The following is a 25,937-nucleotide window of genomic DNA, read 5'->3' as shown; positions in this document are numbered from 1 at the left end:
ATTACGGCTCTGAGCGGCTCCGTTTCTTGTTCAGATTTCATTGAACGGGGGAGGAGAGGCGCATGGCAGGGCGGGGGGGGCGTTCCGTAACATATTGCCGTGTCTCTCCGCTCGCCCAGTGTCTTTAGGGCTTCGTTTTGGCTCGGGTTGTTGTGTCCGTCACTCTGCCATTAAGGGCTTTCATATCCTGCTTGCGTCCAACTGGGGCTCAGTTTCTTAAAATGGGGTTCCTCATCAGGGGCTGAAAAGAGGGAGGATTGTGCTGAGCTGTGTGACTCTCCATTCCCACCTCCTTCCCTCCTCCACTCCGCTTGCTACATGTACGCTCAACATCTGGCTGGCTTTTACTCAAGTCAGCCATGTCAAGAGTCACTGTTACAGCCAGAGATTCACATGCCATGCAAAGGCCATTCACTTCTATCATGTGTAAAAAAAATAAAAAAAAAATAAAAAAAATGCTTTGATTGGGTTTGTAGCTGTTATGAACTCTTTCATCAAGCCTCAGTTAACGGCGGCTGGTTGTGGAGCTGTTTGGCTGCTTTTTGAAATGTTTATTGGTGCAATAAAAGAAAATCTAAGTGACGGCAGTTAGTCCTGGAGGTGCATGATGTTTTATTGATGTTTCTATCGGAGTAATAAAAATAAATCCCATTTCTTTAAGGGTTTCTTCACTGAAAATGTGCTGTTGTGACAAAGCTTGTGATCCCTGAATTTTAGTCAGTCATAGCACACGACATAAGGTGGAATAAAAGTGCTAAATTCTGGGCGTTGCACTGAAATATGTATATCTACTTTAAGTGTGTCTACGTCAATGTTAAAATACAGCATCAAACAAGAAAAGTTACCCAAGAACACGAGGTTCATGACAAATAGATGCTAATAATGTTAGAGGTGAAAAACAGGGAGTAGAGAAGTAACACTTGTAAAGAGCCTCAGGAAAAGCTGAAGCACTTAACAAGGAAAAGATGGTGAAGCACAACAGCGCAGCTGACCCCACCACACTTTCCTGTCACACTGGCCGCTGTCGGAGATTTGAATGCAGGGTTTGATGTCGGGAGGCAGGATGTAAGATGTGTAGCCGCTGAACCTCAGGCTTCTGACTCTGCATATCCCTCAGCTATTATGTTCAGTGTCATCTGCAGCAGCGCCACATAATAAAGTCTCCTGGCATTACAAATTGCTAAGAATATGAGTGCATGCCTGAGTGTGTGTGTGTGTGTCTGTGTGTGTGTGTGTTCATGTGTGTGTGTGTGTTGGCGAGCGCATGCCGGTCTCTTACCATGATGGTAGTAACTACAACTGTGCGGTTCTCCATGCCAGAAGTGTCATTTGGAAGCAGCGGAGAGTCCTGGATCAGCACCAGTTTGTCTGCGTCGTTCCAGTAACCGATCTGCCGGGAAAAAGAAAATATGTGCATCTATACCACAGCGGGCACGTGTTCAACTGTGTGTGTCTAATACACTGTATAACTACACATGCACAACAGAGGTCTTTGTCCGACATGGAGGAAAGCCTCTGAGTGTCTCTGCCTTCGTCACCATGGCGCAGACAGTTATCATGATCAGTGAAAAGGGCCAGAATCGGTGTCATCATGTGACCGACTGAGCGAATGAACTTTTATTTTCAAACACTAATTCCCTGTTTTTATTATTTATTAATTTAGTCAATAAAACTGTATCAGTTTATAAACACCAGCACCATCACATCGTGCTGTGTTCAAAGACGCTAAGTGGTGTGATTTATTGCGTGGTCTCAGCCTTCATACAAGATCGATGTCGCGCTGCTTCTTTTTCTCTAAAGCTCATTCACGTTCAGCGGACATCACTGTTGCCTTCCACGAGACCTTCAGGGTCAGACTGACTGACTGGACCTGACAGACATGATCTGTGCTCGTCATGATATGAACATCTCCTGACAAAAAAGGGGATGTGGAGACGAGTTACCCGACGCCGGCCGCCTGACACATGACTTTTTTTTTTTTTTTTTTTTTTTTAATAAAAAGCCAATACGTATCTGCAAACCAATACTGTGTCAAACTGATGTATTGATCTTATTACAGACATGAGCTTCGACCGCAACCATAAGCAGCTATAAGTCAGCCAGTGGAGTGGAGATGCTGAGCGAGCCAGCTGGCTGCTGGTGGCGAGCCAGAGGGGGAACGGGGAGCTGTGATTGGCTGATATCGCCTGTGTGCCGGGGCATCAGGATGATTGAGGAACATGGAAAATGTAGGAGAGAGGCTGTGACCCAAACACACACACACAAACAACCACACACACACACACACACACACACACACACACACACACACACACCGTGTCCTGATAGGACCTGCAATGTGAGCAGGAGGACAGGCCAAAGCGGCTTTTGATTGATGGGAACTCCTCTGTGCTTCCTCACCCCCGCCGCCGCCCCCACCTCCTCCTCCTCCTCCTCCTCTACCTTGATTGTTCTCCATTTCATTTCACCCTCTCGCCATCACTCTCACAAGTGCTCTCTCTCCCACTCTCTTTTTCCCATTTTCCCCGAGTTTCATCTTCAGACATCCATCCCGTCATATCAGAAGCAGAGATGCTGGAAGCCTACTTATGATAATAGAAAACGCCACACTACAAAACCGTATCGTCCCCAGCCCCCCAGACACTTCACATGACAGCAGTCTGCACATATCTCTAACCATACAGAGTGTGTGTGTGAGTGTGAGCTAAAACATACAGCATTACTGCCTTTACAAATATGTATCCATAACAGCACAAATGAAAAGGAGTGTGGTGTGATGTTTTACCCGTCTGGGTCCATTATTCTTCAGCTCAAACACGTCCATAGTGTAGTTAACCCTGCGGCCATAGTGGTCAAACTGGACATTACCTGTTAATCCCTGCAGCCGGACCTGCACACAGAGGACAACATAGAGAGGAACACACACCGTGACATGAAATGACACCGCTGACAACAGCAGGCAGAGAGTCTTCATGTATTATACAGAAAGGTGGAAGAGAAAACTGCAGCGTCTGAAGGTCATTCTTCTACCAGAGAATGTCTCAGAGTTTGTAGCTTCTGTCGCTAGGGGTCTCTCAATCAAAACAATAAAAACAATCTGATGACGTCGTGAAAAATAGCGTGGGATCATGGGAGGAGTTGTCTTCACCACCACTGCTGTAAGCTTCTCCCCGTTTGGCTTCCTTCAGTGTCAGTCGTTCAGGAGGTTTTTTTTAACCGGGAGTTGAATTATCCACAGAGGTCTCCCTCCTCTCCACAACAAACAGACCTGGTGATTATAATAGTTAAAATACTGAATGAAGCAGTTTCACATTTAAATTCAGTGTTTCACCGACGCTGTGCGGCGGACACGAGACGTCAGGGAAGGGTCGGGAGCTCAGATTGATGCCAACCTTTGTTTTGATTGTTTCTTTAATAACTTATGAACCAGACGTTCAGGAGGTTTTTACCAGCAGCTGAATTATCCGCAGAGGTCTCCTCCTCTCCATGACAAACAGACCAGGGGATTAAAAACCAGTAGAAACAACGAATAAAGTAGTTTCACATTAAAAATCAGTTTTGAGTTTCTGGCAGACAACCACAACGCTGTCACATGCACATAGAGGATATGATGTCATTGACAGGCGACCAAATGAAACGGAGCGTAACCATAATTAAAATCACAAATTTCTCTGGTATGACAGTTGATGGAAACATTTGGGATGATGTAAGTATATAACATAGATCCAGTCATTTTTAGACATTTTAATGTGGAAAAGTTACATATTTTAAGTTGGGGAAATTGATGTAATAAGCAGATGAAACACTGTTTTTAAAAAAATACATCTAATAGTTAATATAATAGTTAATAGTTTAAAGTTAATTTAACACTTGAGACATGAGATTTTGGAACTAAGCTCTCCTCCGAGTGCAGCTTCATTAATACTACTGTGTTAAGAGGTTGTGCCGCACTTACAGGAGCTACGTCAACAGTTTCCGTAGCTACACACACACACACACACACACACACACACACACACACACACACACACACACACACCTCTTCAATAATGTAACTACATGCGGGGGCTACGATGGCTGTGGGCTCTGTGCGTGACTGCTGGTGTTTCCTCCTACAGGTTTCTGACGCCCGTGGAGATCGTGAAAGATCAGAGCGAATACAACATGAAGCAAGTTGAAAAAGAAAAAAGACTCTGTTATCTTCTTCTTTTCGATAACACCCCCCACCCCACCCCCCCCATTAGTGAATGAAAGAAAATAAATGCAACAGCTGCACAGAATCGCCCCGTATTCAGTAATAAAACAACAGTCGCCCGATCAGAGGGAAAAGAGAGGAATGTAAACTCAGTTATTGAGGATGATACGGCCTGATTGTGTTTATTACATCCGTCTGGAGCTGTGGTGGCGCTCGCAATCCAATGCTGAACTGTAATTGGTTTGGGATTCCTATTAACCCCTTGTGTCAACTGTAAATCTAGCTTGAGATGAGAAGATCATTGTCAGTATCATGTCCATACATTAAGAGGATGTATTTTAGCATAGAGGCTGAGAGCGGGGGAAACAGCTAGCCTGCTTACACCCCTACCAGCATCTTCAAACCTCATTAACGACCAGGTTACATTTCATTTACTGAAGCTGTTCTCAAACTGAAATCTAAAAATGACAAATTGTGGTTTTATCGGGAGCCGTACGCTGTAACTATTTCAAGAAAAATGTTTTTTTTCTGAGTTGTACAACAACAGTTTCTGCAAGTGAAGGAAAAGAAAGGCAGCTGTGAAATCTCCGGAGGATGAGATTACATCAGTGTGTGATGTCTTATCTTTCAGCAGTCTGAAGCCAGTTTCCAAACACCCTGCATTTCTCTGTAAATCCCCCCCACCCCCAAATCCACCACCTCCCCGCTGCCCCTCCTCCTCTCTCTGACCTGTTTCAGAGTGCGCTCCATGTCGATGCCCTGGTTCCACGGGGCGGCGGGGTTGGCGAGACAGTCGCCGGCGTTCCCCCGCCTGGAAATGTCCACCTTCTGCCTGCGCAGGTTCCTGAAGGCCTCGGCCATCACCATCACCCCGTCGTATGTCAACGCCGACGTGTACTGAGGGACGAAGAGTGGGTGATCAGAGATACAGATGTTACTGTGTGTGAGCACAGCTGGGCTATGTACATGGTTCTCCAGCTAAAATACAACAACTTAACATCGCATAAAACCACTGCAGTAGGAGTTATGGTTCAGCTCAGGCCTATTACATTCATCAAAAGGAAATAAAAACCCAGTAGGGATGGAGCATTGTGATTTGTAAATTACAGTCTTTGCAACCTGGAGACCTTCCCTGCTGTTCTGTCTGTTTTGGGTATGTACAGCACTGGGGGACACGCACCAGAAAAAACAAGGTATGAGGCCAATTAAATGCTGATTTAGCTGGACAGGCGAAATGTTCTGCAATATTTGCTGGTCAGATCTCTTTAAAAACAATCTGCGTAAGGCTGCCTCTGAGAGCACGCTGAGTTTCTGCAGGGCCAAGCTGCATGCCGTAACGGCCTGGCTGTTGCAGAGACGCAGCAGTTTTACTCTGCTCATTATTTTTCTGGGAATAGAGAGGAGAGGGCGAGAAGAGAAGAGCATATTCCCCACAGTGTAAACCTCCCAATTTCCCCAAATCTGTCTTTGACCTGAAGACTCCGTGTTGCCTCTGATTATTTGTGTCTACAAAAATCGCTCTCTCCCTCATGAGCCATGCATTTCCCTAAAACTCACCTCTGGCGCTGCGGACAACTAATTGAGTGAATGACGAAAAGGCAGCAAGATGGAGAGCGAGCGGGGGCAAAGAAAGGAAGAAGGAGAGTGTTTTGTCCAGCCGGGTAGCAGTCTGGCATTAATTATCCCAGCTAGCAGGAGTTCATTAACTTTGCCTCCGGCCGGGGGTGAATCCTATTCATTAGCCCACTACTCACTGTGACATTATGGCTCTCTACGGAGGCTGCCGCACTCTATCCCCCGGTTACTCTTTGACAAGCTGCCCAAAGTAACACACACGTACACGCAAACAATGGAGGTGCGTGATAAACTAACTAACAGTCAGGACCATCTTCACAGCGATTCACTCTCATACAAACATGGGACGCTGGCGGGTTCTCTCTGTCAATGGAGCTTCAGAGCAGCGTGACGATCACATGACACGAGTCAGACATCAACCAGTTTCTTTTTCTTCAATGGACATATTGAAGAAAAATCACAATTTAAGACTCATTTGTTCTCCAAGTCAAATTACAACATTTTTCTGTCACTATTTTTCATAAACATGGCTAGATAGCTAGCTAGCCATAGCTATGTAGCAAATTGACATCCCCCTTCTTAATCCTGCCTGCAAAGCTCTGATTGGTCAATTGTTGCCCCAAACCAGGAAGACAACGTGTCACTGAACCACCTGGGAGATGTGGGCGCTGATCAGAGGGGTCATGCTGTTTTGGGAGGTTAAAACTGAGGTTTGACGCCCTCTGCTGGCTGGTAGATGTAACCGCTGTTGTAAAGCTGATCCCAGTTCAACTGCTAATGACATGCTGGTGGATTTAAAGGCAGTTGGCTGCATGGGGTTAAAACATGTCTGCCACCAAACCATAGACTGTAAATGAAGATAGATCTAGCTTTGTGAAGAGCGGTTATCAGAGTGAGCTGCTCCACCGTCACCATCTTGGCAGTGCCTGACTCCGCCTAACTCCTGGCTAATCCAAAAATGGGCAAAGAGGAGTGTGAGGCCGAGACTTCGGTGAATGTTGGTTTTTGGCAAGCTTACGCTCACCCACCTGTCACTCAAAGTGACACGACCTTAATTATGCAGAACTTTAAGCTTTAATAAAATGTAAACAGGTGAGTTGTATAAAAATTCACCCCCTGTGCAGTTGTCATGAAGGAGGAAATTAGCTGCAGAGACCATGTTTGTGTGGTTTCTACTGCAAAATAACAAGAGTGCTTATTAATACCAAGTGTAAATACAAAGATCAGATCAGATGTTGTGATCCAGATAACATATCCAAATACACATTACACGTTAATACCAAGTGTAAATAGGATCTAACATCATTGGGACTCCAGGTCTGCTGTCATACATAGCACAGGAATGTCTTGTGGGTTCACTTCCTGCTGATTCTTGGACCTTTTAAACACATCGCGGCATCGCATTAGTCTTTGCAAAGTGAGTAAACATGCCAGAAGAAGACCCAACTCACCGGCCATGTTAATGCATTAGGCTGTGGACAAACTTAGTGGGGAGCAGGGTAATTTAGTGTGAGTGGATTTCCAGGAGAGAGAGCAATTTATCAAGGAGTGGAGTGGGGATAAACATGCGCACACACACACATAATGTCATTTGATATCGTGCTGTGGTGTAAACTTTTGATTTGAACCACCCCTAACCATCACACACACACACGCACACGCACACGCACACGCACACGCACTCTGCTTGACTCACACCGTTTCCACTCCACTTCATCTGGATTTTAAAATAGAAATCTTTGTCGGACACACAGATTTGCTGGAGGGGAGGAGGTTTGCTGACCGCCGTGGCGTGATGCCTTCTTGCCCCAGTGCCATTTGCAATCTGCGTGGCTGAAAAGAATGTAAAGTGGGTCAGTCTGTCACATTGCTGCGTATGACGGCGGTGGACGAGGTGGAGCGGACTCCTGCTCCTCATACGTAGACGCTCACGGACACCTTTTAATCACAGCTGCTGTTTGTTAGTTTTTGCGTCACGTAGACGTCTCTGGTATATTTCTGTCTCAGTGTTTCTGCTGCTGATGTTCTGCACACCTTGCAAACAGGCTGCTATATAATCATACACTCTTTATCTTATCTGGCACTGTGCTTACTTATATTTTCTCAGCCACCCCAAAGGGATGATGAAAAGACCGAGGTTCTGCATTTTTTTAGCCTACTACTCGTAAATAGCATGAAATGTACTTGCCCGTGCTCACACATTTCATACCAACCCAAGCAAGTACAATTAAAATAATCAAAGCATACAGAATAAAAAAAATTACAAATATAATTCAGTTTTAATATATTTAGTTTTAACCTTTGGAACCAGTATTCCTGCACCAGCCGACCTGATCCGTCTACAAGCCTCATACTGGTTCAGCAGGTCGGACCTAAGCTGTGCAGTGATTTATGGGCCAGTCGTAGGATTTTAAAGTTAATTCTTTGAGAGACTGGTGACCAATGAAGTGATCTGAGAGCTGGAGTTAGGAGCTGAGCTTTTTGTTACAACCCTGGATCGGCTGTGTGACTGCTGTCTCAGACAGACCTGTAAACAGCACCACTGCAGTGGTCCAGCCTGCAGGAGATAAACGCATGTGCAAGTTTCTCTCGAGCTTTTTGACATCGAGTCTCTGACTGAAGGTCGATTATATTATTGATTTAATGTGACTGCTGAAATTCAGGTTTGAATCTGAGATAACACCAAAGGTTTCTAGCTTGATTTTTACTTTTCAGTGAGCGCTGACTTTTGAGTCTTTCTTCCTCGGCTTCAAAGACAATAACTTCAGTTTTGTCCTTTGTTTAACTGAAGGAGATTCTGGAGCATCCAGCTACTCATTTATTTTACCAGGGGATCTAATGAGCCGTAGTTGTTTGGTGGCACAGCCCAACAGGTAGCTGTTGGATTCAGTTCATTTCACCACAGTCTGAAAAATCAAACTGCAGAAACATTTGAAACTTGCTTTAAATCTCACATCTGAGACTTCACAGTTGGCTTCTGAACACCAACTTTTTTTTGATGTGAGAAGGAAAGAATCCTTTGTAAAAAATCTTCTTTTTTTTTTTTGCTTTATATGTGTTTTGTGGATTTGATTTTGTGACAGCATAGCTCGCCAGCTCCTCCGAATCCACCACCAACGAGTCTTCAGGAGAGTCTTTACACACAGCTCGAGTACCACATCACCAAAAACAAGAACAAAACAAGATAAATGTTGTGTTGCACTGCTGGTCTGATCTGTTTTCATCTGACTTTGACAGGTCATACCTTGGGTGGGGCGTCCGAGCCGGGATACTCCCTCTGATCCAGCTTGTTCCAGCGCTGCATCAGTTTGATGACCATGGGGTTGCTGAAGTCGACCAGCTGGAAGCCCGTCACGTTGGCTCCACCGTGCATGAAGCGCTCCAGGTTGATGTCCTTAAAACCCTTCAGGGGCAGAGAGGGGAGAGAGCGGTCATGGTCTGAATCCAGAGATGGAGAGAAGTTACAGAATTTACAATGAAGTGCAGCAGCTACTTTGATTTACATTTTAGCAGCAGCTGCCACTGAACTACAGTACATTTATTTACTGTACATGCAATGTCCTGTCTCCATACACCTCATATAGCTCTCATATATATGCACCTCTGCACATTATACTGTAGATATATAACATAGTTTTTATTGCACTAGGACTATCGGCCAAATTCTTATCAAAATGTGTCAGTTATTTATAACATATACGTGTTGTTATTGTTACTGTCTTTCTCATTTTAATATTACAGCTTTTATTTTTGCACCATTGTTTATTGCTTTGTACGTTGCATCGTTGTGTATTTTTGTGTTTTGTTGCCCCCTGGGGACAAATAAAGTTTATTAAATTGAATTGAATGAGTTTGTGTCTAAATGCTACTTAGTCCTGATCTTCAGTTTTCTATGGATGAAAATTCAAGTTCCTGATTGCGAATTTAGTATTTTCTAATCAGGTTCCTGAGGAGAGTGACATCAATAATTTATGAAAATGTATTTATAAAGCAGATTCTGCTGCTTTTCATCATATAACAGATGGAGGTGGGAGGATAAATAAAAGAAGGGAAGGTTGATGTGAAATGAAACTTTCATTATTTAGTGTAGAAATTATTTTCATTATCAATTAATCGTAAATTATCAATTAGTCTATAAAAACACGTCCATCCCAATTTCCCAGAGCGCAAAGTGACATACTGAAATTGTTTGATTTGTCGAACTGATGGTGCAAAAATCCCAAAGAGTTTACTATAACTTAACAACAAGAAAAGCTGATGTTTTATTTCGGTTTATTTTCAGCCTGCCTCTAGTGACATAAGCAACTGAATACTCAACTGTGAAATTCATCCACTATTGAACACTTCAAGATCGGCTCCAGACATGTTTCAGGACATGAAAAAATACTCTGCTTGGAATTATAATTAGATTTTTCCACCAAAAAAGATTAATGACATGGTTAAAATTCACTGACTAACGTCTCCTGCTTCCACTCTCTGTGTATGTGCACTGCAGACTTCAAGTTTCCACGTCACACATTAAGTGTAAGTCACACGTTGCACCGTGACGTAACAATAAGAGAAACACTAAAATGTTGCTTTAACGTTTATCGGGTGAAGTTTTTTTTTTTTTATCTGAGCTTGTGACGCAGAAGGAAAATATTAGGTTTTTGAAATTGCACAATTTGAAATTAACCGTCAAGGTGAAATGTTGCAGTGCTGTTTACATTTAACTCTGGTGTCCTGTGCTCTGTGGCCATTAGATTTCACAGTCAGGTATTCTGTCGCTTATACAATTCAAACTATTACAGCCTGTCTTTGCTCTCCATGTTGGTGATGCCAGTGTTGGCGGTGTGGTTGGGTAAGTGTAGTCTGCTCCCACAGCCAGGCCACAGTCTACAGATCAATAACACAACATTGTCTGAACAAAGGCCTGTGAAGGCGAGAGAGAGAGAGAGAGAGAGAGAGAGAGAGAGAGAGATGGGGGTGAAGACAGACAATGATGAAAAGAAAGACAGGAACAGACAAGGACACCATGTGAAGAGGTGTGATTTTCTCTCACCAGGTTGGCCATGATGTAATGGTAGCCTTTGACGTGTTTCCCGACGCTGACGATCTGCGAGGAGGCGGAGCAAAGATCAATGTTAATCTGACTGGATCACAGCACAGCACACGTTAATTACTTGAAATGATGCGTATGGCAGGCGAGCGTGCGCGTCCTGACACGGTGGGACCGTCAGGGTTTAATCTGTAGAAGATCGGACGTCCAAACAAATGAACAGGCGGTCGTGTCAGCGTCTCACTGAGGAGGTAAACACTTCACGCTTTCAGGGACACGACAACGCTTCCCGACACTCCCACACAAAACACACACACACACACACAAGTACGAGAACAGAGCTGCATCACGGTGATATAAACTGATTTTGAAAGCTGACATCTGCCGGGAAATCCCACTGGACATCCGGTTAATAAGGGCATGAATTAATCCTAAAAAAAAAAAAAACAATCCCTCAGAAAAAAGGCTTGGATTGATATCAGCTCCCCAACAGCTTCACTGATGTGAAGACCTGAGCATCAGGTTGTGTCAGTGTCAGTGTCGCTCACAGCTGCAATATCCAAGATTAAAACAGAAGCAAAAATAACAAAACACACCCGTTATATCAATCTGAAGATCATCATGAAACCTGTAGGAGAGATCAGCATCCACTACTGAGAGGCTGGAGATTCAGCGAGTTAATTAGCTCGTATTAAAGAGTCGGTTTATCCAACAGTTTTCATTGGGACTGCTGCTTTAGTCGAAAGTAGCTCCAATCAAAAACCCATTCACCGTGATGTCTGTGGAGGAGTAAGGATGATTTATTTTTTTTAATTCTGGTGCTGCGTTTAGGGTCTGGAACTTAAAACTGAAAGAGACATAAAAATCAAAAGGTGTGAAGTTACCTCGAAGGACGTGTTCACTTCTTTACCTGCTCTATTGTCACAAAGCAAACACAGGTTGTAGTTTACTGACCATCGTATACTGCATCATTTGTGGTTGTTAAAAATCCACAAACTTCAACTACTTGAGCACTTTTCCGACATGGAATTCATCCGTCTGTCTGTCGGTGAGGAGATGTTCTGTAACGGTCTTTTTCAGACGTGACGGGACCTTTACGTGGGAAAACAACGCAGAGGAAGGTTTAGAGGTTTAATGACTAACAGGAAAAGTGAGTGTTTTCTCTTCCTCTCACAGGCTGATGGATTTTAAATCTTAATAAATGCCTAACGCGAGAGCGAGGGACACTTGCACCCCACTTATCGCAGTGAATCACCAAACAAATATCATCAGACAGAGATTCTGCTGCCTGTTTTTATAATATCCAGCAGTGCACAGGCCTTGAATGGCTCATTTAATTCTGTGCAGCTGGCGTGGATGAAAATTGAAAATTAAAGGAGGGGAGTGCCGGAATGATCATTATTATGGTCGTACCAGTTTTCATTTTGGTTTTGTTTTGTTTTTACCTCCTTTACTCCGCACTGTGAGGGGAAAAAATCCTTTTTAATAGACGAGAAGAATCTCCTCAGAAACTTCAAACTGGCTCTTTCTCAGTGTCTCATGGATTAATAAACTCATTTTGTTGATGACAATCAATTCAGCCTCAGACAACGACCGGTGTGTGGGATTCAGGAGGATCTATTGGCAGAAATGGAATATAGTATTTATAATCATGTTTTCATCAGTGTATAATAACCTGTTAGCCTTAAATGAGTCCTTCATATCTATGTATTTAGCAGAGCCCGCCATGTTGCACTGCCACGTTTCTACAGTAGCCCTGAATGGACAAGCTAAGCACTGGCTCTGGAGAGCAGGGTTTTCATGCCAGCGGAGGTTCACCTACATGTTTGGAAAGGGAGACGGGGTGAGGGGAGGGGGATTCAGACGGTTGCAATCTGCAACCTCACCACTAGATGCCACTAAATCCTCCACACTGGCCCTTTAAAGTAAAAGTGACTTGTTGTTATGTTAAATTGTCGATACATTTAAGTCTGAAACAGAAACTGTAGTTCACTTTGACCTTTCCTGCACTTTTTTTATTCATTTTATTTATTTATTTTTTTAATTATAATTGTAACTTTAAACCTGTAAGTCTTCAGTCCTTTGTTAATTAGCAGCTATGACACAGTTTGCACAACTTGCAAATTAGCTGTCAGCAAATTACATTTCCATGTGTAAATGAAGCAGGTTTGCATTCAGATACTTCACGCTCCGACGTCCAAAGTAACGCCTGGTTGCTTTATAGGCCCTGATATGTTCTGATGGTGCAGTGAATAAGCAGCTAATGAAGCAGTTATGAATTCAAATCCTTGTCCTGGATCAGAATTATTTGGCACCATGTAAATATGAACAGGGAGACGGTTAGAACGAACGCAGGATAAAAGAGATGTTTGCATCTTTGGCAGCATTTCTGACCACCGCTGCACAAAACAGTGCATCATCCCACAAGCTCTAAATCTGACAGAGTCCATCACGTCTACTTGAGAGATGTTCTGTGTACTGGCATCAAGCGAGGATGGAGCGGGATGTCTGCTGCTCTGCGGGGGAAAGGGATTTACACACACACAAACACACACACACATCCGCGACGTAAATTGTTAGAACTATGACAGATGTCAGAGTGGAGATTTCCTGAATAATTGAACAATTACAGAGACACCAGTAGCTCCAGGGAAAGATGGAGGGATGAAGGGATGAAGAGGAGCGGGAGGAGGAGGAGGAGGAGGAAGACGCACAACATATTCTGAGTGTGTTTATGCCAAATAACACCACCGGAGATCAGAACAGACTGTTTTGAGTTCAAAACTTTTCTAATTAGCACAAACATTAAAAAAAAAAACCCAGTGAAACAAACATTGAGTGTGAAGCACTAACTCAGAATGAGAAATCAGCTCAGTAATGTAGGCGTCGTCATAACCAACACGAATAAAACTACAAAAATAACCCTACAGATAAAAAAAAATTCAAACAAAAACTACATCTTGGGTTGTGTCCAACAGTGGCTCTCAGACTTTCTCACTTCACGGACCCTAAAGTGACACAAATTAGACCACGGACCCTCGTTTAAAGAGATTTTGTCCCACGTCCTCCTCCACTTTTAGATGTTTTATTACAGAAAGTGTTTGAAACCCGTGACATAAATAGTCATATGCTCTGTCATTATGTTGCTTATGGATGGAATTTAAATGAAAATAATTTACTCCTCTTTTGGCTGGGACCCCCATGAACCCCTCAAGGACCCTTGGGGGTCCCCGGACCCCACTTTGAGAACCGCTGGTTCACAACATGTATGATCATTTCACCGCTTACTTGTTGCTCCACATGTTCGGAGATCTCAGCACTTTACTTTGGTGGGTACGTTTTTGTTTTTGTTTTGTTTTTTTAGCATCGATAGGAACAATGGCAGTGACCTTCAAAATAAAATGCAAGTTATAATAATCCATAGTATTCTTTTAATGTCTCAGGTGACTCGTCATTTACCAGCCGGCCATACTACAGATTTACAATTTTCACTTCGTTGCTGAATCGTCTCAGCCGTATGGAATAGACCATTAAACGCCATTAACATTAGCACTCCACATGTTGGGTAGCTGACACATAATACTGGGCTTTTTATGGCCTCGCTTAGTTGGCAAGCTAACAAACCAATGAAGCCAAAAACCCAGATCAGCCAACACAAATCTACTTTATGAGGATGTTTCTGCCTGGACCTACAGTACACAAAGCACCGTGTAAAGTCCGCCGAGCTCTCAGCCAGGTGGCAATCATTACGGTGCCACTTTGGAGCTTCTATGTTGTTGCCGTGTTCACACCCTGTGAAATCATGTTAAAAGCTGAAATCTTCTACTTCTTTTAGGTGAAATATTGCACCTTTATTTGATCCGCAGTGTCGCTGCATTAACATGAACATTAAGACTTGCATGTTTGTCGGTCTGATAGCTCTGGGAAGGTTTCTGCATCGGATCTTAACTGATCGCCGTGCTTCTTTTGAACAGGTGAAATAATGAAAATGCTGATGTCACGGTGGCATCACCTGTTCCAGCATGTTCTGCAGTCTTTCGGCCTCGAGGTCGATCACAAACTTCTTCTCCTGCCTCCGGTCCAGATCCTCCAACAGTCGTCGGTAGTTGGCGTCGTTGAAGTTCTCCACGCAGATGGCGCTGACCTGCCAGTTGTTCTGTCCCGCCTTCTCCATGATGGCCTGCAGGATGGCGTATCCTGTAACAGTCAGACACACGGGACAGGACACGTCAAGGGAAGGAGGGGGAACGGCTTCATTTAGTACAACACACAGGAATCTGTATCTGGTTTCAATGGTTTCAATGTTAATCATTTTATGGAAACTAATGTTCCATTCATGTGCTGTCCACCGGTGTGGGAAAGATCAGCTCACTCCCAATGATCGTTATCTTTGTTTACTTAGTGTTGTCTTTGGCCGTCTCCACCTCCTCAACAGAAACAAATGCGGTGGATATTTCCCCTGAAAACGAAAGAAAGAAAAACACCTTCTCTTTACTTAAGCCCAATAATTACCTCTGTTAACAACAGCCAGGTATTTCTAGGAAGTGCGTCCATATTGGACGGTTCAACACCTCACAATCTACAATCAATGTCAGTGCAGGAAGTAGTGTCTTCTTTATGTGCAGAGGTAGACAGTAAGGAAACCCTGTGGCACAGACCATTAAAAACAAAACAGTGATGGTTAAGATTGTTGTGTATTTAGTCCTGTTTGTTTGTTAGTTTGCAAGATATCACAAACACAAGACGACAAATATCAATAAAGTTTTAGTTTGTGAGTTTTGTCAGGTGCCAACAAACAAGTAAGGAATAACAAGCATTTTTCTTTTTCTGTACATCTCACTAGTTTCCTGAATTTCTTTAAGGAGTTTTTTAGCAAACAGTTTTTCAGTCAGTATTCATCGTGTGTCTCTATGTGGCCTCACAGATGGGTTGAATGACTTTTTCTTCGCCATAAAACATTTGTGAAACTGTTTTGAAAATATTTTACATATCCCGTGTATCCCACGGTTATCACTGTATTTTTTTTGATACGCATTCAAACGATGTAAACATTTTCTATTACCATAATAACAGTATGTGCTTTCTGAATGCTTTTTTTTCCGCTGCTCCGGTGTTACAGCTCCTGAATATGTTTGCTGGTTAAACTGAGGCTGATATTGTCCTGGCTGAAATATACCACATTGGGCGAAACACACTGCTCATAATTGCTGGTTGAAATAGTGAACTGGCTTCAGTTGACACAACACGCCTGGCAAGACAAACTCTTTCCCATTGTAAAGGAACTGCACTCATGCAAACTCCTCTAAAGCTTTTATTCTTTTCCAACCGGATCCTGGCGGTTGGTCCAGTCAGGGAAACAGGCTCATCTCCACGAGTTGGATGTGCCACTCGACTCTAGTGAGGAAGGGGGGGGGGGGGGCTCTCTGTCAGGTTTGTGTATAAAGAAGATGAGTGTCAGAGAGGAAACTAGGGAGCTGTGAGGGCGGCTGTTCTCCAGCAGGAACAGATGTCCCCCTTAAACGGCCCCTCCTGGTGGCCATCACAATCTGGCAACCCGTCTCCCTTTGCTCCCAATTAGTGGATTAACCTGTGCTCTGGCAACCCGGCTCCCTCTCCACCTCCTCGATCCCCTCCCCAGCCCCTTGCTCCCCATTAGAGGGATGTCGGTGCCAGGAGGGACTGCTGGTTGAGGCGACACACACACACACACACACACACACACACACACACACACACACACGTACTGTATCATGTGAGGATGCCTTCAGTTACTCCTACAGGAAGAAGCCACACTTCCCCATATGGTACAGACTTACTGCTCTGCAAACAGGAAGTGATTTTACATGATTGGTTAATGATGTTCAACTTACGCCGAGCATAAATTATTATTATTAATTCATATCCTTGCTTATTTTCTCCTTCATCAACTTACATGAAATACCCAGGAAACCCGTGTTCACTGGGTATTTCAACTGGCTGTGGAACAAACAGCTCGGTCTCTTCCATCTGACATGATTTCTCCTCTGGAATGACTGATATTAGTTTCTGAAAGGCGAAAATCTATATTTTTATTGTCCCTGGACTTTGGAACAACTTGTCAATGACGGTGAGGATTTATTTTCCCAGAAGGAAAAAACTAAACAGAAAAAAAAAAAAACGACTAGGCCTCCTTTCAAGACATTCAGCGTCTTCAGTTCTCCAGGTGTGAACACGCTTTATTTTCTTATCTTAACATTTACTTTGCAGTGTTTGTGTCTTCCTGCCCAGGGACCGCAGACTGATAGAAGCTGCTACATAAATCTGATTCAAAGTGTCTCTTCTTATTGCTTGAGAATAATCTTTAAAGCTTTTGCACATGGCCTCTGACAAATTCCACATAATGAAAAGGACGGAGTGTGTGCAGGGTCAGCCGGGCTGAGCCGCGGACTGGACTAAAAACGACTCCCTGTGGAAGCTGCAGCTACTTTGCAGCTATTGACTGTATTGACTGAAGCTGTTTCAGCTACAAATGAGCAGCTGTTAGTGTGTTGTGGTGTGAAACCGTACTTTATGTCATTACAGTGGTGTCTTGCTATCCTTTTTGGTTTTGCGTTGAACTGTATGTTATAGATTTTATCCCAGTTTGACACCGGACTGCAGAGTAAAAGTTTGTTACGAGGAGCCTCGATGATGAATTTCATTCTTTTCAGAAAGTCCAAAATTGTATTAACAATATATTTCGTATCATGTGGCCCCGTCCTCTGTAGTGACTATTGTTCAGCCTGTCAAGCGTCTCGTTCTTGCATTGAAAAATAATCTGTTTATGATAATGGCAGTGGCAGATTTGTCACTTGGAATCGTACAGTCATTTCTGAAACTATTGTTTTTCCATTTCACTCGAACGTAAACAAAAGCAGGCTTCGGATTTATAGCTGACAACTGTGGAGCTTGTTGACAGACACAATGACTGTCACTGACAGTTGTTATTAGCTGTAGCTACGTAGAGTACGCTAATGCTGATGCTAATGCTCCTGATTTTCTTTAGCTGACCTTTAATGTTTCCATCTGATTTGTCGAAACCTGTAAAAGGGTTTTAAATATAACAGGCCTAAGTGTGTGATGGCTGCATGAACTTTATGATGCTTAAAGACCAGTGGATGAAATACAGAAGGAGTGCTGTTCTTGTACTGCAGTTTCGAGCTAGTTAGCTTTAGTATTACAACAAAGTATTATAAATAAAAGTGTAATTAAAATATTATTAATTCTAGCAATAACCCTTGGAGAGAGTTTGGCAAACTTCACTCTAACACAAGTTACTGTGTCAGACTTTGAAAACCTCTGACTGGAACTAAAACTAATCAAACCACGGACATGTGACTAAAACACACACAGAGTAGATCCCTCAGTCAGCACAGAAAGTTGAAGGCAGACTCCTCCGCATCGTGTCCCACATGTGAAATAGAGGCTGGGAGCCTCACTCACTGTTTGTGATCTTGTCACAAAATTCTAATAAACCTGGCATGAATTCCTGGGTGTTGATGTCGGATCACAGATAAGGAACCAACGTTAAGCTAACTGGCACAGAGTCACACACGAACAGATCTGACACTTATCACAATAAAAAAAACAACAACAACGTTCATCTGAAAATTTGGGACCTGTTCGTAACTTATTTTGGACCAGACATCCCTTCAGTCATGGCCAGAGGATTGTTGTAACCCAGGTGGCTTCATTTTATTTTTCCTGCTTTAGTGTAAGTGTAAATCGATATATGTTCTTTTATTTATTTATTTATTTTCTTTATTTTTATTTGCTTGATACTAACTGCTTTTGAAAAGATCCCCCATAAGGTGGCCACCCTGTTCTTATAAATGTTATGTGTAATTTTTGCTTTGTCATATGATTATTAAATATAATAATAATAATAATAATAATAATAATAATATTTTATTTATTTATAAATAAATAGTGACTAAAACTAGTTTCTATAAAGAGATTAAAACTGAAGCTATACCAAAGTCAGGAGCCAAAATTGACACTGTCCTGCCAGATGTAAATCAGCAGCTGGAGTAAGTTGACTGTACAGTAATTAACAATGATGATGTTGATATTCCATCATGTCCTATGCGCTGCCTGGTCCACACAGTGTACGGACAGAAAGCTGCGGCGGCGGCGGCTGCCCAGGCAAGCACAGTGTGCAAACGGCCAGCTGATTACCAGCTGATAAATGTGTAGCCCCGGGGCTGTATGTGGAGCAGCAGCCAGCCGCAATAAGCATCAGCGTCAAAGACACAGCCACAGGCCAGTGTGCAGACTGACGCTAACGCATGTTGTGCTGATTGGGCCAGAGCCGGACACTAGATGGAAGCAGCTGCAGCGTGTGGAGAGGAAAGCACACAGAGTGCACATCTGGGCTGGGGTGTGCAGTTTGTGCCTCTGCTTCATCTCTCCCTTCCTGTTGTCCCGTCTTTACCCTCCACTGTGATGCACATTGTCAGTGTCTGACTGCTGAGCCTCCACCGTCCCTTTTCCTTTCACCTCTTCCTCTCCAGAGAGCACAGAGAGACTTACACTTTTAAAAAGAGCCATTCATCATGGCCTGTACACACTGCTGCTACCAGTCCATCTGCTTCCTGCTCCCTGCTCTTATTTTCACTTCCTCCTCGACTCCTCTCCTCATTTTTCATGCTCTTTTCTTCTACTTGTTTTCTCTCCTCTCCTATTGTTTTCTCCTCTCTTGTTTATTCTCTTGACTCTCCTTGTATTCCTCTCCCCCTCTTTCTTCTCCTTTCCTCATTTCCTCATCTTGTTTCCTCTCCTCTCTCCCATTACTTCCTCCTTGTTTCCTCCCCTCTTTTCCTCTCGCTCATTCCCTCCCTTCTGTTCGTGTTTCCTCTCCTCTCCTCCATTTCCTCTCCTTTTTCTACCCCAATCCTTTCCTTGTATCACCTCTCCCCTCCCTGTTTCCTCCTCTCCTCTTGTCTCATCTCCTCCTCAAAACACTTCCTGGATTAATTTTGTAACTCATGTTATTTGTATTCTAATCTTTTTTTGCCCATTTCCTCCTCTCCTTTCATTCTCTCTTTTAAAACATTTCCTGGATTCTTTTTGTATTTTAATCTGTGACCTTTTATTTTTTCTCTCCTCTGTGTGAATGTGTCTGCATTTGTGAGAAATCTAGGAAAGCTAATGGGAAAAGCACTCACTATAACCACGCAGAGGCATGCACACACACACGCACACACACACACACACAGAGCTACAGTATCCAGCCCCTTATATCTCTGGTGCTTTGATGCAGGGAATCAGACTGGCGCTCATTGACTGAGCTCAGCCATGCGTGGGCTGATTCTACATTATAGTCAATACTGGATGAATGCCTGGTCCTGTGTGTGAAAAAAATCCTCAGGCTAAAGTGCTGCAGCCTGCACCCAAAAGCCTTCTGAAAAGCACCGCTGTCATGCGCACACACACACACACACACACACACACACACACACACACACACACATTCAAACCCTCTAACAAAGACAGAACACCTCATGACAATATTTTAAAATATGCAAGTCTACCTCTTCCGACTGGGCACACTCTTACACCACTACTTGCTTATTATTAAATGACAGAGTGTGTAGTATAAAAAACAACAAGTCTGAGGGCGGTGCCTGAGCTCATACAGTAATACTGAGTCGTCATTTACACTCTGCCTCTCTAGCCCATTGCAGGAAGAAGGCCTCTTGATTTTTAGGGTTTTGAATAATGTCTGTGCAGAGATTTGCTTTCATGCTGTGCCAGGCAGCAGAACAGATTTCCACTGATCAGCTGAAGCTGGTGGGGGAAATGAATGAGTAAATGACACTCAAGGAAATTGTATAAGACATGAGTAAGACATAATGTGGAGGAGGATGAGAAAAACTGACCGGAAGACTGATTTTCAAAAACAATAAATTACTAAATATATGTATGACAAACATGAATGTATTCCCCTGGAAAATAATTGACTTTAAATGCTAAACTGTAAAGTAAACAAAACTAACAAAATTAGGTATCTACAAGCAAACATAAACTCTTCAAGTCATCAGTATTACATTTCATTCAACCATAAGTGGTATCAGTACCCATGGTTAGCCGCTCGTGTTTTAAGTTGTTGCTAAGTTGTATTCAGTGTGTCATAGACTTGACAGCCAGCGTTTCCCCACTGTTAGTATGACAGCAGCTTCCACAGAGCCCACAACATCAGCGATCAGTATGTTAAGACGAGCTGCCGCCTGATTTTCAGCACCACGGACAGAGCTCTCTCTCTCTCAGAGGGACTGCTGCTCATACAAAATAAAAAGTCAGATCCTGCAGTCTGGATCACAGTTCAGCGGGATTTCACACAGAATGAAAACTTCACATCAGTATCAGGTGTAAACTTTATCATGTAAGGCTCAACAAGGATAACATTTGCCTCGTCTTATTCAGGATCAAATATTAATGAGACCCCCCTCGTTTGTCTATCTATTAGTCATCTAGTCACGATATGATCCCTCCTCACTTTGCACAGGAATATTGATTGGCTGTCTCCTTATTTATATAACTGCAGGATTAAATAACGTAAGGAGGGGGGTATAGAGGTAGAGCCAGGTAAAATCTTTCATACAGGGTGTGTCCACTGGCTCACATGAGTGAGGGGGAGTTATGTTTAAAACAAAAGTACTTGACCTTTATTCATGAAGGGAAGGCTGTGGAGGAACAGAGAAATCTAGGATGTCAGATACAAAATCCACACAGTTTGGTGTTGTGATTACTATATACCGGAACGCACGCTCGTTCTCTCTTATTTTGTTTTCGCAAAAAGAGAAAAACAATATCCCATTACTCACTGGGCCAGACAGACAAACCTGTGCTTATACGCTGAGAACTTTGATTTCAAACAGATCATTACAGATTGAATTGTTCTTTTGCCACATTTTTCTTTTTCCAGTATCTAAAAATTTCAAATAAAAAGTGACAGCCCAAGCTCTCAGACACAGGAACACACTGCAGACTAAAGGGCAACACACACTGACACCATTTTCAAAGCATCTCTGCAGAGTTTTAGACATCCATCAGTCATCTGTCTCATGGAACAGATGATATGCTTGTGTTTCTACAAATGTATCGACTCTGACAGGCGTCTGTGTGTCACATCCCAAAACACCACCGCCTCCGTTTCTTTATGTTTGAATTCTCTTGCTCCTGTTTTTCAAAGGTTGTGAAGTTGCACTGTGAAACATCGTGACCAGTAACAGATGAAGGGGTGATAACATTGATTATCTCGTAACAACGGCGCATGTCAAGGACTGGGATATTTAGACAGCAAGTGATCGGTCGGTTCTTGTAGTCAACATGTTGATGATGCTGGAGGAATAGGAAGGTGTAAAGATCTGAGCCACTTTGACAAGAGCCAGAACGTTAAGGCCAAACGACCGTGAGCTCGCAACAGGATGCTGAGGGATCCAGCTTGAAACTTAAAGGACTTAAGGAATCTGCTGCGAACATCTTGGCACTAGATTATCACAGGACACCTTCAGAGGTCTTGTAGAGTCCATGCCTACAGCCGACAGCATATTAGGCAGGGGCGGACAATGTTTTGTTTCATCTAGAAATATTGATAAAGGTCATGGATATTCTAGGTTTCTATGTTGAAAACAAACTCTCATATTTGTTCAACTAAGCACCAGAAATGGAAGTGAGGCTTTTTTTTTTCTCCATGCCTCTTTTTCTTTTGTTGAACTGTCGGCGCTCATTGCTGTTCATCGCTACCTCCACCTTCCTTGTTTATCTGTCAGCAGGATTACGCTAAAAGTATTGAACCGATTTGCACCAAATTTGGTGGAGGTATGGGGCATGGACCAGGGAAGAACCCATTCAATTTTGACGTGGATCCGTAAGATCCAGACAGACATGCGTAGGATTGTTTGGCCTTGGCCGGAGGTATGCGCTCTACTGAGTGCCATTCTAGTTAGAACATGATTTGGCTTCCTGGAAAGCATCCAAGTGTCTACTGTTCCACAGAATAATTACTGTCTGTTTCAAATCAGGAGGCAAGTATTGAAATATTACATAACATAAAATCAGCTGTATCTGCTGATCTTGAATCAGTAGTGATGCCAGATTGAGGCGGTCCGGTTGTGTCGTCAGCTCATCTGCAGGCCAGCTCAGTCTTACAGCTGGGAACTTGTCTTTTTTTGGAAGGAACACTTGATCAGATACAAGTGGGTTTTGTTGAGAGGGGAGGAGGCTTTTTATCCAGTCAAGCATGTACGACCTGAGATAAGGGAGGAGGAGGCAGGGAATGAGTTGTTCTGAATGGACGCCACGCTGATACCGACCCCTCTTCTCTGCAGCCTCTATACATCCAATCTGCTCAAACATTCACCGCAGTCGCCACGGCAGCAGGGAGAAAGAGACAATGAAAACCCATGGCTACCTTCTGGAAAATGTATGAGAGTGAGATGTGGAGATGTGATCCAAGCAGTAGCCCATATCCATTCTGTCTTGTAATGGAAATGTGACATGAGGAGGGTGGGTGGGGGGGGGGGTGGGGGGGTATGCGGTGAGAGAGAGAGAGAGAGAGGCAAAGATTGGGTGGGCGAAAGAAAAAGAAAAAAAAACAAACCAGAAAGACTGAGAGAGACAAACAGGAAGAGCGTGAGAAACATAAAGGTGAGACAAATACTGTACATGGTCCTCGTCCGTGAGGAGGGGAATCGAGCCAGAAAAAGAGAGAGACAGATAGAGAGAGAGGTTCAACAATATCCACCACACTTGTAACAGCGGCTACACTGCAAGATTGATTACTTGCTGGCCCCAAGATATGTTGTGGATAGAAAACCATTATTTTACAAGCACATCCCTTTACACCTCTGTGTTTGCCACATAGGGGGCAACATCACACCAAATGTGACCGAGCACTTGGATATACTATATACCCCTCCTCATAGAGATCTGATAGATGTGGTTTTGCCTCTTTAGAATGGGTGGAGGAGGTTTTATTTTGAAGCTCAGGACACTTTGCATTCCTTAAAATGACATTTATTACAAAAACACAGCACAAAATCCAGCGAACTGTCACACCTGAATATCTTTGCCTCATAAAACAACCCGGACAAGTCTCTTCTTTTGGTGTAATATCTGCATATTACACACAGAGAGAGACTGTCCTCCCATGAAAATCAAGGGCATCAGTCAATACATATGCTTACATAGAAGTGACAAAGCCCTCTAATGGCCACAGTAATTATGCCTCTTATCCTCAGCAAGGGAGGAAGTTGGGCGATGTTATTATTGATCGACAAGGTCCGCAGATGGAGGAGGACAGGGTGGAGAGGATGTAAGGAAGCTGCATGATGAGGGAGAGCATGTTTCATTTGTGGGATAAATACAAAGAAAAACAGTTCACTTAAATCAATGAACAGCAGTTTTGAAGGTTATCATTTAGATGAGACACACATTGAAGTGCAGCTCATGACGAACACGATCTTCAACTTTTACATAACCTTCCAAAACAAAAAAAAACAAACAAAAAAAGCTTCTCGTCATCACTCACCCCGGTCGGTGTCGTACAGGAAGACGAACTTGTTCCAGTCGTAGTGGTCGAGGAGGGACAGGAGCGCACCTCGGATGGATGGCCGGAGCTGCAGGGTGAACTGGCTCTCACCCTCGGTGGGGAAGCTGGGCGTGATCAGGGAGATGTGCAGGGCGCTGCAGAAGGATGTCAACGTGTGGACCGAGCGCTTGTCGTACAGGCCGAAGATGGCGAAGACACCACGGGAGTACTGGGAGCAAACTGCAACAGAAAACAACAACAACAACAATAATAAAATCAGTCCTTTCATTTCTCCATTGTCATTTATTTAATGAATTTACTTCTACGTTCACAAGTTAGTCACTAACTGTTGTTCGGGTTTATTTGAAACTGCTGCAGCTGCAGCTGGAGATGGGTCTGATGGGGGCAGATTAAGATTAAGTTTGTTGGTTGGAGACCAAAACAAGGAGCCAAAGGACACTGAAACACTCGGTAGAGCTGACGGGAACTGCAGAGTTGGAGATAAATCTCAGTAGGTTCATCGCTATACGAGCATATATTAGTTTTATTAGTTTTATTTTCGTATTTCTCTTTTCTATTTAAACAAAAACAAAAAAAGTTCTTCCTGATCTATTATTCTGAAATCAAGCATCCACACACTGATACAACAAGGACATTGTCAGGCTGTGAATCAGTTAACTTATCTTTTATTAAGCACATTCCCCCCGTGATAATTACATTGTGTTGGAGCAAAAACAACGACACACACAATGAGAGCTCATCTCCAGAGAAACACATTTTTTAAATGATATAAATCTCGGCTCACTGCCAGGAAACTAGTCCCAGCGCACAGGAAGTGATGTTTCCATTTCGCTTCAGATAAATAGAGGAAGAACCGGGTTGTTAATATGAGCGGTGACAGCCATCACATTTGAGCGATGCACCTGAATGGATGATGAACGCTTGCTGTTTTGAATGACAATGGCTTGCTGGGAAAACGCGGTGCAAAAAAATCACCGCAGCGATGAGCGCTTAGCGCTTAGCACCGAGACTGGAGACACAACGAAACAAACCATTATCCCGCTGATTACCACTTTAAATCCTTTCAAGAGAACCGCTGAATGCAGTAAACAAAGATCAAACCCAAACGCATCCGTTTCCTCTGACGCTTTCATCTCAAAAGCTGCTCCTTTTCCCCATTTAAACAGCAGCAACAGAAGCAACCTCTCCGAGCAGCGCGTTGAATCATCCCCCTTTCTGTTGTGTAGATACGCTGCACAGGACGTATTCCCCATCAACAAAACGCATTGTGTTCATGCCGCGCTGCCTCATGACATCAAAACAGCGCAAACTGAACCTGCACCTATTGTGTTTTATTGGTCATACTCTGAATTAAATGGAAACTTTTAATTTGCATAAAGTCTACACGGGCTGTGCTGTGCACACATACAGTGTGTCCTGCTTAAGGAGATCTCCTCATTATAGGAAGGTTTGGCTGTCTACAAGAGCCGTACTATAATTGCCCACTTTTTACACACACGCACAAAGAAACAACAACAACAGAGAGGGAAGATAATGAGCAACCTCTGCCAGTTTCC

The 25,937-nt window shown here is 43.3% G+C and overlaps 1 protein-coding gene across 3 annotated transcripts in view; it reads right to left on the bottom strand.

Annotated features, from left to right (window-relative positions):
- The window catches only part of LOC111233094 (glutamate receptor 4), a 105,619-nt gene that overhangs the window by 32,109 nt on the left and 47,573 nt on the right, over positions 1–25,937 (bottom strand). For 2 of the 3 annotated variants that reach the window (XM_022760854.1, XM_022760855.1), the window contains exons 3-9: positions 24,361–24,600; positions 14,821–15,005; positions 10,812–10,865; positions 9,015–9,173; positions 4,925–5,092; positions 2,786–2,890; positions 1,280–1,390 (exon numbers count right to left, since the gene is read on the bottom strand). In XM_022760854.1, coding sequence (XP_022616575.1) covers positions 1,280–1,390; positions 2,786–2,890; positions 4,925–5,092; positions 9,015–9,173; positions 10,812–10,865; positions 14,821–15,005; positions 24,361–24,600 — 1,022 coding nt within the window. Of the gene's footprint in view, positions 1–208; positions 242–1,279; positions 1,391–2,785; positions 2,891–4,924; positions 5,093–9,014; positions 9,174–10,811; positions 10,866–14,820; positions 15,006–24,360; positions 24,601–25,937 lie in introns of those variants that run through there. The other variant, XM_022760856.1, reaches the window with a different exon arrangement.

The sequence above is a fragment of the Seriola dumerili genome, unplaced genomic scaffold, assembly GCF_002260705.1.
Source record: "Seriola dumerili isolate Sdu_G_001 unplaced genomic scaffold, Sdu_1.0 BDQW01000367.1, whole genome shotgun sequence".
Classification (NCBI taxonomy): Eukaryota; Metazoa; Chordata; class Actinopteri; order Carangiformes; family Carangidae; genus Seriola; species Seriola dumerili.
This window is presented reverse-complemented; position numbering and strand designations above follow the sequence as displayed.